This window comes from Bubalus bubalis, chromosome 17 (assembly GCF_019923935.1).
Source record: "Bubalus bubalis isolate 160015118507 breed Murrah chromosome 17, NDDB_SH_1, whole genome shotgun sequence".
NCBI lineage: Eukaryota > Metazoa > Chordata > Mammalia > Artiodactyla > Bovidae > Bubalus > Bubalus bubalis.
The window spans coordinates 12,334,862-12,347,896 of NC_059173.1; the positions used below are offsets into that span (position 1 = coordinate 12,334,862).

At 46.7% G+C, this 13,035-nt stretch overlaps 1 protein-coding gene across 2 annotated transcripts in view; it reads right to left on the minus strand.

The window, feature by feature from the left end:
* Window positions 1-688: 688 nt before the first annotated feature.
* The window catches only part of TBX5 (T-box transcription factor 5), a 53,570-nt gene continuing 41,223 nt past the window's right edge, over window positions 689-13,035 (minus strand). For both annotated transcript variants that reach the window (XM_006053037.4, XM_006053036.4), the window contains exon 9: window positions 689-2,867. In XM_006053037.4, coding sequence (XP_006053099.1) covers window positions 2,290-2,867 — 578 coding nt within the window. In that variant the 3' untranslated portion in view covers window positions 689-2,289. The remainder of the gene's footprint in view (window positions 2,868-13,035) is intronic.

Genomic DNA, 13,035 nt, shown 5'->3' on the forward strand with positions numbered 1-13,035 from the left:
TCTCTTTATAATTAATTCACACTTTCTGGGAGTTCTCTGCTAGGAAAGGTCCAGGGGGACCCGATTAAATGAATAATTTGGAATCAACAAGGCAGGTTTTCCTGTTTTAAGGCAATGTAACATATTTGATGGTTCTAGATCATTTGAAAGGTATGGGCACCAAAATTATAAAAATAGAAAAAAAAATGGCAGCCGTAAACTCGTTACTGGTTTGCTGCTCTGTTTTGCCCTGTAAGTGTCAGGACAAACGCATACATCCTAAGTCTGTGGGCTTTGAGTAAATATCCACAGAAGGTTCAGAAAGTTACCTGAATTGGGGACCTCTGAAACAAGTCATTGCAGTAAATTAACTCAAAGAAAGAAATCTTTCGGAAAACCAAGGAGTATTAGGTATGGCCAATATCTTTTTTTTTTATCAGTTAGGATTCCTGATTTTTCTTTTCCAGTGCCGACTCAAATTCAGTTAAAACAAATATCTCCATTCCAGAAGTCTAAGTCAGTGGATAAACACATTCAGCTCCATCATGCTTGAATACAGGATTTCAAGCACCCCTGAGAACAGCTGGAGAAAGCAGATGGGGCAAAAAATTCACCTGCCAGACAACTTCTTCTGTTTCCTCCACTGAATCTCCTCTCAATTCAGTCCATTGAAAGAACACAGGGGGAAAAAATGGGTGTTCAAGTCCCTTGTACTTTTTAAAGCACATGGTATTTATTAGGCATTAACTGGCACACAAATATACGAAACGAGTACTTAATTCTCATCCCACCCCGCCCTTAGCAACATAAAAAGACATAATCGCAGAAAGACACTGACATGACAAACAGCCTCACACACTCTTACGTACTTGAACATACGCAGTCTCACATATTACCCTGTTCTCTTTATTAGGGTCAGTTTAAAAAAAAACACAATAACTTTTTTTAATCATGAAAGCAAAGCACATTTGAAAGGGAAGGAAAAATGCAAACTTGGTTTTGAGTATCAATAAAATTAAAAGCTTTTGGCCAGCTCCCATGCTGGATTCCGTTTCAGGTTATTACTTAATTAGAACTCCTATTTATAAATAAATAGTACCAGTAAAATATTACATCTGAAGAACCCTGCAATAACATTTTACTTACACACGTTTTTTTAATACCATTTTCTGCTTTCAGTAACCACAGTTTAGGGTCTGCATTTGCTGCTGGTGTGATGTCTTTGGAGAATGTGCCTCAGTGAATAAGTCTGGCTTCTTCTTTAGGGATGGTGGTGCTGCTTTTGCATCCAGTTTGGGTCATCGGTGGCGGTGATGGAGGTTTGGAAGCTGGGGGCTGGCTTTGTTGTTGGTGGTTTTTTTTTTTTTTTTTGGTTATCAGGACGAATATTTATTTTGGCTTTTTCACAATGCTTGTCAGCACAGAGCTTGCGCCTTCCTTATCACAGTTCTGCCCGCATGTAAACCGGGGCTTTTTAAGTTTTTCAAAGCGAGACTTCCGGTTGGGAAGGTATAGGCCATGTTTCAGCGGGCGGGAAGGACGCGGAGACGGGAGGGCCGAGGGAGATAGGATGCCAGATGGAGTCCAGCGTTATCCTGACCCCACTGGTGGGCAGGAGGCAAACCTGGACTCTGTGAGGATAGGGAAGGGAGGCCAAGATCAGAGAGAAGCTGGGACGCAGGGAAGCTTGGCAGAAACATCCCTGGCAGAGGTAGGTAATTTCTTAGTCAAGAGGGAGGGTGGCCAATTTAGGTTTGGGGGGTTAGAGGAGTATTTGAGGGGAACCCCACAAGTACATATCTTGAAACATACTTGCCTCAGACCTCCCCCAAATAAGGGACTGGGTCCCATTAAGAAAATTGAAAGAAAAAAAATATATTATTATTTATTATATAACAACGTCAACATTAACACCAAGACAGGGAAGGACTCCAACTACGCATGAGGATCAAACACTCCAGGAGGCAGGACTTTCTGGAGTCCAAAAGAAGAAATCAGGGAGGGCGTCCTGGAGGTGGTGTGATTGTGGCCGGTCGTGGAGGGGGGTGGGGGGGGGACGGGGACTCATCTCTTCTTGTCGTTTTTTAGTTTTGAGACAAAACAAAGTCACATTTTTTGAATTGTGGTTTCAAGCGACTGATTACATCAGTGTCGGGGTGGGGGGGTGTGGGGGCAGGGGCAGTTCTCAAGTGCAGACGTGAACGTGGGGTGAAATGAGACATCTCGTCCGTGGGGTTCTCCCTGTGGCTGTCTCTCTCTCCCTCTCTCTCCCCTCCCTCTGGAAATGGCAGAAGAGGAGCAGGCCTGGCCTTAGCTGTTGTCATTCCACTCTGGAACCATGCCGACTCCGTGCACGGCGGAGTGGTACTGATGTGGGGACAGGGTCCTTGGTACACCATGAGAGTACAGAAACTCCGATGCCTGAAGGCTGCCCGGGGACTGGAGGCCAGTCTGAGGCCCGCATTGCCTGACCACAGGCTGGTGGGCCACGGAGGTCTGGTGCTGGAACATTCCCTCTCCGAGCTGCGGGGAGCCGTGGTTGGCCATGCCGGCCAGCCGGGGGACCAGGGGCCCCGAGGTGAAGTGGGCGGAGAAGTGCTGATAGGGTAGCCTGTCCATGGGCTGCACGGTGGTGACCGTGCAGCTGCTGTATGAGGACATACTGGGCCAGGCGTTGCAGCTAATGTCCTCCAGGCTGGGCACGGGCTCGCTGGGGGGCGCGGAGCTGGCATACATGCAGGCCTGCCGCTGAGCTGACTCTGTCCGGTAGGAGGCACCCAGGCCCTGCTGCTGGGGGTAGCCAGAGCGGTAGAAGGGGTCCTCCTCACTAGGTGATGTCTCCATGTAGGGCTTCTTATAGGGATGGTCTGTGCTGGAACATTCTTCATCTGTGGGAAGACAGGACGACAGACACCTATGAGGCCAGGGACCAGCCACCCCACAGCTCAAGGCTGAGACAGCCATTTGGCCCAAGGATGGAAGGATTAAGTCTGGAAGATGATTAGCTCCAACCTCCGTTCTGATCATTAAGGGGATGGCCTGTCACGGCTAAGACTTTGGGCTACGGAGCCCTAAGCAAACAGTTTGACCTTTCCGAGCCCAGTTTCCTTTTTAAAAAATAAATTTCAGTGTATTCCCTCAGTAGAACATTAATGCAATTGTTGTAGAAGATGCTTTGTATAGTTTCTAGTAAGCTGGGGAGATTGAGCTCAGCTTCTTCACCTATAAAATGGAAAGAGTCATAACGGCACTAGAAAGGGAAGCTCTAATGAAATAGGAAAATATAGCTTAAGTACTTAGTCCTGAGCTTGGTACAAGGAAACGTTCAATAAATGACAATTATTATTATTCTCTTCCTCCCCAGCATGTAAATTTCAGGAAGGCAACATATGGTCTGGAATACCCATCACTATCTTCCCAGAACCTGGGGCTTATACCCAATAACCACAATAACAACAGCATCAACCATAACAATAAAAACACTACAGGGCTTACTGTCTGTCACTGTTCTGAGTACTTTTCATGAGGTCACCCATTTAATCTCAACAACCCCATGAGGTGGGTTCTCTTAGTATCCTCATCTTACAGATGAGAGAAAGGAGACACACAGAGGTTGAGAAACCCACCTGTTGCACCATGGTGACCTGCATAGGAAGTCCAAAAAGGAGGGGATACATGTATATGTGAGGCCGATTCGTTTTGCTGTACAGGAGGAACTAACATGGCGTTGTAAAGTGACTGTAAGGAGAAGGGGATGACAGGAGATGAGATGGCTGGATGGCATCACCGATTCGATGGACATGAATCTGAGCCAACTCCGGGAGATAGCGAAGGACAGGGGAGCCTGGTGTGCTCAGTCCATGGAGTCGCAAAGAGTCAGACATGACTGAGTGACCAAACGACAACAATAATAAAAAAAAACTTGCCCATGGTCCTCTATGGCTGATAAACAGTGGAGTTGGGATTAGCATCCTAGGAATCTGATGATAAAATCCCTGCTCTTCAATCCATGCTAGACATTAAGACATGCAGCAAATACTTCTGGAATGGATGGAACAGTGAGTGGACAGACGGATTCATGGATGGAAACTGGAATGAATCCCCAAAACCCCTTCCTGACATCTCATGTGAACAAGGGCCCAGTTAGGATCGGTGGAGTTGGTAACGGACACGGTAATTGGTACAGTACAATTACTGCGTCACCGTTTCCTCGCCAAGCAAGTCACTTCCCTCCTGTGGGCACTAATTAATCCCTAAGAGAGAGCAATGGAGAGAGAGTTCTGTCTCTGGAAGAGGGTCTCCCTTAACCACTTTGGGGTCACCGACCCCCTTGGGTTCTAACAAAAGTGGTGGGCTCTCTCCTAGGAAAAAAACACTGAAGGACAACATTTTGAGAACTGTAGGCATAGACAAAAGCAATGCATACAACTTCAAGGGGCTCAAAGACTCCCTAAGATGCAGACCTCAGTTAAAAAACCTAGACATGCATGAGCCTGACTCTGGCCCTTTTACTTAATATCGGTGGGACACTACCAAGGTATCTGCCATCTCTGGGACTCCTTTTTACCATCTTCGAATCAGAGTCAGCAATACTTACCTCACTGGGCAACTCAGGCATAATAATATCGAGCATGGAAATCTCCTGTATCCATCACCCAGGGCAGCTCGTGTTGCCAGGGTAACACCACCTGTGTCCTGGCAGACCCCATCCGTAATAACACACCTCCAGGTGTTTCCTTCAGGGGAAGCAGTCCTAGGGAGTTTCTACCGAGGCATAAACCTCACACGGATTCATTCCTTGGCTGGGATTTTACTCCCCAAGCTGGAGATTTTTCTTTCCTCACTTCCGATCTCCTTCTAATGAACAACACCAAGAAATATGCCAATAATAATTGAGAACTAGACTTAGAAAACAGAGTCTTTTCCCAGCTGTGCTGTCAAATGGTGATACGGTCTGGGTAAACCACTCTATCTTTCATGCCTAAACTTTACAATAAAAGAACATACTTGCCTCTTTAAAAAAAAAAGTCTATATAAAAAAAAGGAAATATGCCATGTTTGGGCTGTGAAGAAAAGTGAAACCCTGGGACACTCTCACACCTGTGAGCACAATGATGGTTGATGGCAGGACATAGGACTAAATAAGGAAGGAAATAAAAGCTAGAATTTATTGAACACCTACTAAGTGACCTAACTCCAATCTCACCATCATTCCTCGAGGTGGCTGTTCTCATTCTCGGCTCTTAGAGGCAGAAACCAAAGCTCAGAGAAGTGACCTGCTCAAGGCCACGCAGCTGGGAAGGAGTGGAAGCTGGAATCAAAGACATGACTAATTCACTTTGCCGACTGCACCTTGCCTCCAGCTCTCTAGATTTCTACTATCCAATGCCGCTCCTTCAGCCTCCCAACAAATACTGACTGAGCCCTCACCAATCCCCTACCAGGCGCTGGTCAACTGCTGCGGTCCTGCTCAAAGCACATCCTTGGCTCCTCTCCATCCTCCCCCGTCCAGGGGCAAGGGAACGAGGGCAGGACCTACAAGAGCAGGAGGCTGACACTGTGATGAGCAGGTAGTCCTTAGGGGTAAAGCTTCAAGTTAGTCTTCTCCCCCCAGTAAGTCCCACGGCTTAGCACTGGACTATAAGCCAAGAGCCCATGCCAAGTAGGGTAGCTTGGATGTGGGTTCCACCCAACACCTCCACTCTCATCATTCTCCAGGTGATACCCCCAGGAACATCCAAAATCTCCCCCCAAACGTGTATCTTCACATCTAGGTTGTACCCATCTAATAGCAAGCACTTATTTTCAGCTAAACTTTTTCTGGGACACATCTGCGACCCATAGGATACTCAAACACTGGTCCCCCAAAATTGAAAACTGCAATAATTTTTCCTCCAGGTGTTCTAACTACATGATGCCAACCATCCAGATGTTTGAGGACATCCAGATGAGCAAGGGTCCATATTTTTCACTTTTCAACCTAGCATTTTGGGGGCATCTTAAGGACACTGCTACACATCATTTATTTATTTATTTTTGTCCTGGCCACCTCCTCCTTCAATTCCTTCCCTCCATTCCTCCTTCCCTCCACCCCTCAGATCCATAAATCTGAATGTTTCCATTGTTGCTGGAATCATAACCTTTGGGTTTTCCATTTAACCAGGGCGTTCCCCTTTTCAATAATACAAAGTACAGCTGCAGGGTACCCTTGGCAAGAGAAAAAAAAAGGCAAACTAACCAGTCCCAAGTTTCTGATCCCCTTCCAGATTGGTTACAAGTAAAACAAGGAAGGATAATATGAAAAAGGCCAGAGCCACATTTTTGAAAATCGTAAAATTACACATTCCAAGGCTTAATACTCCAAAGATCTGATGCAGAGTCCTAAGAAAAACTTGATGCCGGGTTATTGACGGAAACAGGACTTAAGCATTCTCCAGTTTCTCTTGATCCTCATCATACTCTAACGAAATTCCAAAGCCAGGATCAAAACTTCACACTGGTCATGATAAATGCTTGGGATGTAATCTCTGTGTTTATTTTCGTGATGGCTTGGTTTCTATCTTTTTATTGGAAGCCTGATAACTGATCAACAGCAAATACATCTGTCCCAGCCGAGTCCTGCTTATCTTCCACAGTTGGGGGAATGGGCTGCAGTCAAAGGTCAAGTCCTCGATGAGATGAGTCCACAGCTTGCTTTCAGAAAGCTGTATATGGGTGGTCAATTACACTTCAAGTGTCTGAAACCCAGCTGAGTCCCTTGGATAACAGTAAAGCTCTTCCTGATTCTTACCACCAATCACCACGCCACACCGTGAAAAACCCTAGTGCCTGGCATGTTTCCAGATGTTGTTGATTCTGGATAAAATGGCTTTAATGATGAATCCAGGATACAGATTTTAGGGCACTGAGTTATGTCTCTTGACTCACTGGATACATAACCTTGGGCAAACCCCTAGACCATTCCAATCTCAGATCTTGTTTGTATTATACACAGGGTGCTAATGTGCTAAGTCACTTCAGTCGTGTCCAAATCTTTGAGACTTCATGGACTGTAGCCCACCAGGCTCCTCTGTTTGTGGGATTCTCCAGGCAAGAATACTGGAGTGGGGTGCCATTCCCTTCTCCAGGGGATCTTCCCAACCCAGGGATCAAATCTGAGTCTCCTGTGGCTCCTGTATCAAAGGCAGATTCTTTACCACTGAGCGGTCAGGGAAACCCATTATACATGAGAATGATAGATAAATTTCATGTAGGAATTGAGATAATAATAGTGCAGTCTAGTTTCTATTTTCCTTGTATTTAAACTAAGTATTCCAATCTTATCTGTCCAAGTAATACAATTCTACTCTCTTTCCCCTCTTGGAAGACTGGATAGACGGCTCTGTGAAGGTCGTCTGATACTGGAAGGTATTTGGGTGAACTCCAGAGCTAGGAAACTCACAAAGCTAATTTCAAATCTCTGATCCCATTGAGCAAAGATTGTCACCACTGCCGAACAGGTCACTTCCCTTGCTGATGGAGTTCATTCAGATGAAAGATTGTGGGGGAGTCTTCACAGATAAAGACACTGGAGGCAGAGAGATAAAATGCCACTCCTTAGCTGAGTGACCTTTGCCAAGTCAGAAGTAGAACTCTAATTCAGGCCTTATGACTCTGAACAATGCTCTTTCTGATAGATGGCCCCAGCCTTTCAGCCTTCAGGAAACCCAGTGTGTTCAGAGACTATGAACAGGTGATAACCTTGATTCTTTGGATGGATGAATGAATGGATGGATGGATGGATAGATGGATGGACAGATGGATGGACAGATAGAGAGATGGAAGGACAGATGGATGAATAGATGGATGGGTGGATGGATGGATGGATGGATGGGTGGATGGATGGGTGGATGGGTAGATAGATGGATGGACAGATGAATGGATGGATGGACAGATAGATAGATGGAAGGACAGATGGATGAATGGATGGGTAGTGGATGAATAGATGTATGGATGGACAGACAGATGGATAGATAGTTGGATGGATGGATGGATTGGTGTGTATGTGTTTGTCCCCATGTTGTTAGCTCTTAACCTTAAAGTAAAAAGAACTCGGATGGTACTGTGGGAAGATTGGGAATCAAAGACTCCAGTTCAAATCTCGTGAGCCACTATCCAAAGCCATGGGATGTACTGACTTGCTTGCTATCAGTCTCCCCCAGTAAGAATACAAGCTTCCTGGGAATAGAGACCTTTGCCATCTCTCTCCCCTTATCTTCAGCATACAGCACAGCACCTGGTACAAAGTAAGTGTGCCATTAATATTTATTTGATGACTGCAGCCTGGATCGGCCACTCATCAGCCACATAACCTTGGGAATCTATCCCAAGCTCTTATTTCTCTATTTGCCTCCTATTTGCCATGGGGGTGGAAGGCATCTCCTGTGACTCAAAGACTACAAGGAGACTCCAGTGAAGGAAAGGGTGTGGGGTTGCTCTAAAAACCAAGGAGGCAGAGGAAATGCAAAGCCCTTGACGGTACCCAATTCCTCTCCCCTTTCCCCCTCAGTATCCAGTGCAGTAACTGGCTTTGCTAAAACTTTTATTTGGGTCGCCTCTGGTTTCCAGTGCTTGGGGAGAGCTGTCAGGGTGGGAAGGAGAGAGAAAGACAGACAAGTGGTCTCCCAGGCCCGGGTGAACTGGATGTGATTGAGTGGCGTTGATAAAACACTTTCCCAGCTTTTTTGGCTCCTCCCATCAGGAGAGATAGTTTGGAGACAGCTGGGTCCAAACACAAGGGGCCCCCCGGCTGGCCTGGTCCTTTGACATTTCACTGGGGCTGCCTCCTGGGCCGGTTGGAAAGGAGACAGACAATGAGGGGAAGTCAGATAGTGGGGCAGGCAGGGGCCAGGGTGGGAGAGAAGCCACCCATGGAGTTATCACTTAACGGGAGTCCCAAACTGGAAGGAAACCTCGGCTGATTCCTTATCGCTTTACAATGGAGGCTGATGATGAATTGCTTTTTGTCGTCTCCGAGGCAGGCAGGCAGGACAGATGGAGCTTGGCTGGAATGTTCTCTGTCCCTAGGAGCTGTCTTTTCTGGGTGGAGGAAGGCAAGAGGGGCAGAGGTTTCTGCAAAGTTAAAATGAGCCCTGCACCCCAAGTGCACAGACCTCAGAATGAATCAGGGGGTGGAGCTGCTTACTCGCTGGGTGACTCTGTGCCAGTTACTCCGTCTCTCTGAGCCTCAGGGTCCACATCTGTCAAAGAGGGGGCAATCCTTCACCTTGTTATCTGCAACCAGTCACAACATCCTGACTCCTCTGGCATCTCCAGCTCTTCTCCACACTCCTTGGTCTGAGCCATCACCATCTCACACACCTTGGAGCCTATGAACCATCTCTGGCATCAGTTCAGTCACAGCAAAGGACTGGCTCAAAACAAAACCAGAATCACATCCCTCATGGATTCAAACCCCTGCAAAGGCCACGTGTCAGTGTTAAGATAAAATCCGAACCCTTCAAAGTGGCTCACAAGGGCTGGCATTGTGCTGGTCCCTGCCTTTCTCAGCAGCCTTCTCTCCCATCACTCTTCCCTGTTCTGTCTTCAAACCATGCTGGCCTTATGTCCACTCCCCCAGTGAGAGGGGGCTCCCCATTTTCCAAGGGTCTGCTCTTCTCTATGCCTAGACACCCACTTGGTTCCCCAATCTCATATCTGACACCCACTCTCCACAGACCTCAACTTAAGTTCTTCCCTGAGACCCCACTCTAGTCCAATAATCCACTTGGCTGTTTTTTCTTTAATAACTTTTTAAAAACACTTATTTATTTGGCTGTGTCAGATCTTAGTTACAGCATGATGCCCAGATTCGGCTGCCCCGTGGCATACAGGATCTCAGTTTCCCAACCAGGGATTAAATTCACGTCCCCTGCATTGGAAATGTGGATTCTCAACCACTGGGCCACCAGGGAAGTCCCCCACTTTGCTTTCTGTTAGCACTTTGTGTATGTCCATAGCATTGGATCTCCACTGTCATCAAACAAGTCAGTAACAAGTCAGAGTAATGTCTGCTTGCAACGGTGTGCATTTCCCAAAGTCAAGACGGCTGTGAGCTCACCTTCAGTAGAGGACTTATAGGTACCAGGTTCTCAAGGGCATCACCGGGATTATCTCATTTCATCTCATGACAACCCTGCAGCGTAAGCGCTACTGTCCTCCCCCATTCTGCAGAAAAGCTGGCTGAGGCTCAGAAAACTGAAGCAAGTTACCCACCATCATGCTGCTGGGAAGTACCAGCTGCTGGGGGAGACTGCAATGGACCAGCCACCAACACCAGCTTTCCCGGGGGCCACCTCAAGTTGATTCCAAGTTCACGCAAGGATCCCAGCAAAGCACCACATGTAGGACAACCACTCCCATCACCCAGAGAGGTTCACAGCCTTGCATTCAAAGCCTTCCTCCTGTATCCTCCAGGAGTGCATTTCCAAGGATGCTGCTATCAATATCGAACCTAAAACAGCACCCTGATTCTTTGTAACTAGGTCTGGCATCAATTTAATCAAAAGAACTCTTTAATTCAAACCTGTGAGCTCTTCATCAGCGAATAGGACCCAATCTCAAGAGCAGATCTCTAGTGGGACGATGAAATTTGGAGACTACAGCTCATAAGCAAAGGTAATGGAGGCAGGTAAGGTGATGGTTCACAGTCCAGGCAGAGTCTGCAGGCCAGGCGTGAGTTCAGACTCTGCCTTCAAGAACCATCAGTTCGGACTTCCCTGGTGGTCCAGAGGTTGAGAGTCTGCCTGCCAATGCAGGGGTCACAGGTTCGATCCCTGGTCTGGGAAGATTCCACATGCTGCAGGGCAACTGAGCCCATGCGCCACAACTTCTGAGCCTGTGCTCTAGAGCCTGGGAGCCACAGTTACTGAGCCCACATGCTGCTATACGGAAACCCGTGCTTCCTAGAGCCTGTGCTCCCCAACAAGAGAAGCCACTGCAATGAGAAGCCCAAGCGCCGCAGCTAGAGAGCAGCCCACTCGCAGCAATGAAGACCCAATGCAGCCAAAATAAATAAGTAAATAAAAATAAATAAAATATTTTTAAAAGTAGCTTTAAAAAAAAAGAACATCAGTGAAGTAAGTCAGAAAGAAAAACACTACTACAGTATATTAACGCATATATATGGAATTTAGAAAGATGGTAACGATGACCCTATATGCTAGACAGCAAAAGAGACACAGATATAAAGAACAGACTTTTGGACTCTGTGGGAGAAAGCAAGAGTGGGATGATTTGAGAGAATAGCATTGAAACATGTATATTACCATATGTGAAATAGATCACCAGTCCAAGCCCGATGCATGAAACAGGGCGCTCAAAGCAGTGCACTGGGACAACCCAGAGGGATGGGATGGGGAGGGAGGTGGGAGGGGGGTTCAGGATGGGGACACATGTACACCCGTGGCTGATTCATGTCAATGTATGGTAGAAACCACTACAATATTGTAATTAGCCTTCAATTAAAATAAATTAATTAATTAAAAGAAAAAAAAAAAACAATCATCAGCTCACAATATTCCCTCAAGTTCCCTATTTGTAAAATGGGTTTATATAACAGTGCCTACTTAATAATGTTCCTGAAAAGGTTGTAGCCTGGAACCTCGGCAGGGCTCCCTGAAATATAATATGAAACAGCATCTCTGCACTGGGATCTATGCTCTACAGGACATTCTTAACCCCTGCTTGTGCCTGAAGAGGCATATTGCAGGCATCTGGGCTCCAGCCCATCCAGCAGCGGGTGTGCTGGGAGTCGGGCCAGGGGGCCTGATGGGCTGATGCTGCTCAGGCCTTCCAGATCCAAGAGTTTGGATGGGCTTCATGTAAGTCTGGAAAGCCCGGTCTCACCGGGTCAGCTCCCCAGCCCCATGTTTGGACCCATGACAGCTCTTCCCTCTTTCAAAACGTGACTTTGGTAAATGTCAAATAGCCAGACTGTGTTCCTTTTCTCAGGTCAAAAAAGAAGGTCCAGGCACCACTGGACTTTGAAAGGCGTCGTGTTGGCTGATGGGGCTTTGAGATCCAACAGGGAGCACTCTGATGATGGGACCGTGGACCGTCTGGAGCAAAACAGAGCTGGTTTATTAAGTCAACCTAGCGCTGATTTCATAGCCTCTTCACACCAAGCCAAGGAGACAGGTCCAATTGTGGGCTGCAATCTACAGAGGTCTGTTGTGAGGATTAGAGGCACTGACTAAGTAACTTTCCCCTAATCATAAACATGTGAAAATGGCAAAAGTCAGATTTATCTCACTAGTCTGACTCTAAAAATCACAGGTGTAAGCAGGAGGTTGTACAGTCCCCTCACCTTATGTCTGTCTTCCCAAACCTTCACCTAAATGAGCAGCCGTCTCTTTACTTCCTCCTGGGATTCACTTCGCTGCCACCCATGGGGTGCTCATCAAGCACCAACTGCTCTCAGGAACTTAGCACCATTTACAAAGTGAGAAACTGATGCCCAGAGAGGCTAGGACACCTGCCTGAGGTCATCCAGGAAGTTGGTGGCAGAGTTGAGACTCAAATCTGTTTCCCTGGCCCTACTGCCCACATCCACACCTTCGATTCTGCCTTGGAAAATGTGCCACCAGGAATTTCCTGCCTTAACTTCCCCTCTGGACTCAGATAGCTTAGGAAGAAGTCATCCATTTCTCATTAGGCAAAGGAAATGATGAGATGTCTCAGACAACAACCTAGGAGATTTAAAGAGGGGATGCACAGGAGGCAAAATCTATCATGATTTTCTTTTCTCCCTCTCCGTCTTTTTTTTTTTTTTTTTTTTTTTTGGTATTGATCTGGAAAATAAAGAAGAGCTCAGAATTCACTTGGGAAAAACCTTGCCCAAGGACTAAACAGCACATCAAATTCCAAGGAGGTTCCCTGGAGTGTAGGTTGTAGGCTTATAATACAACCAAGACTCTGAAAGCATACTCCCTGACTACCCTTGACAACATAAACTTGGCTTTATCCTTTTGGGGTAATATTTCCTTTTCAGCAGCTAAAAAGAATGAGGCTGTTCTA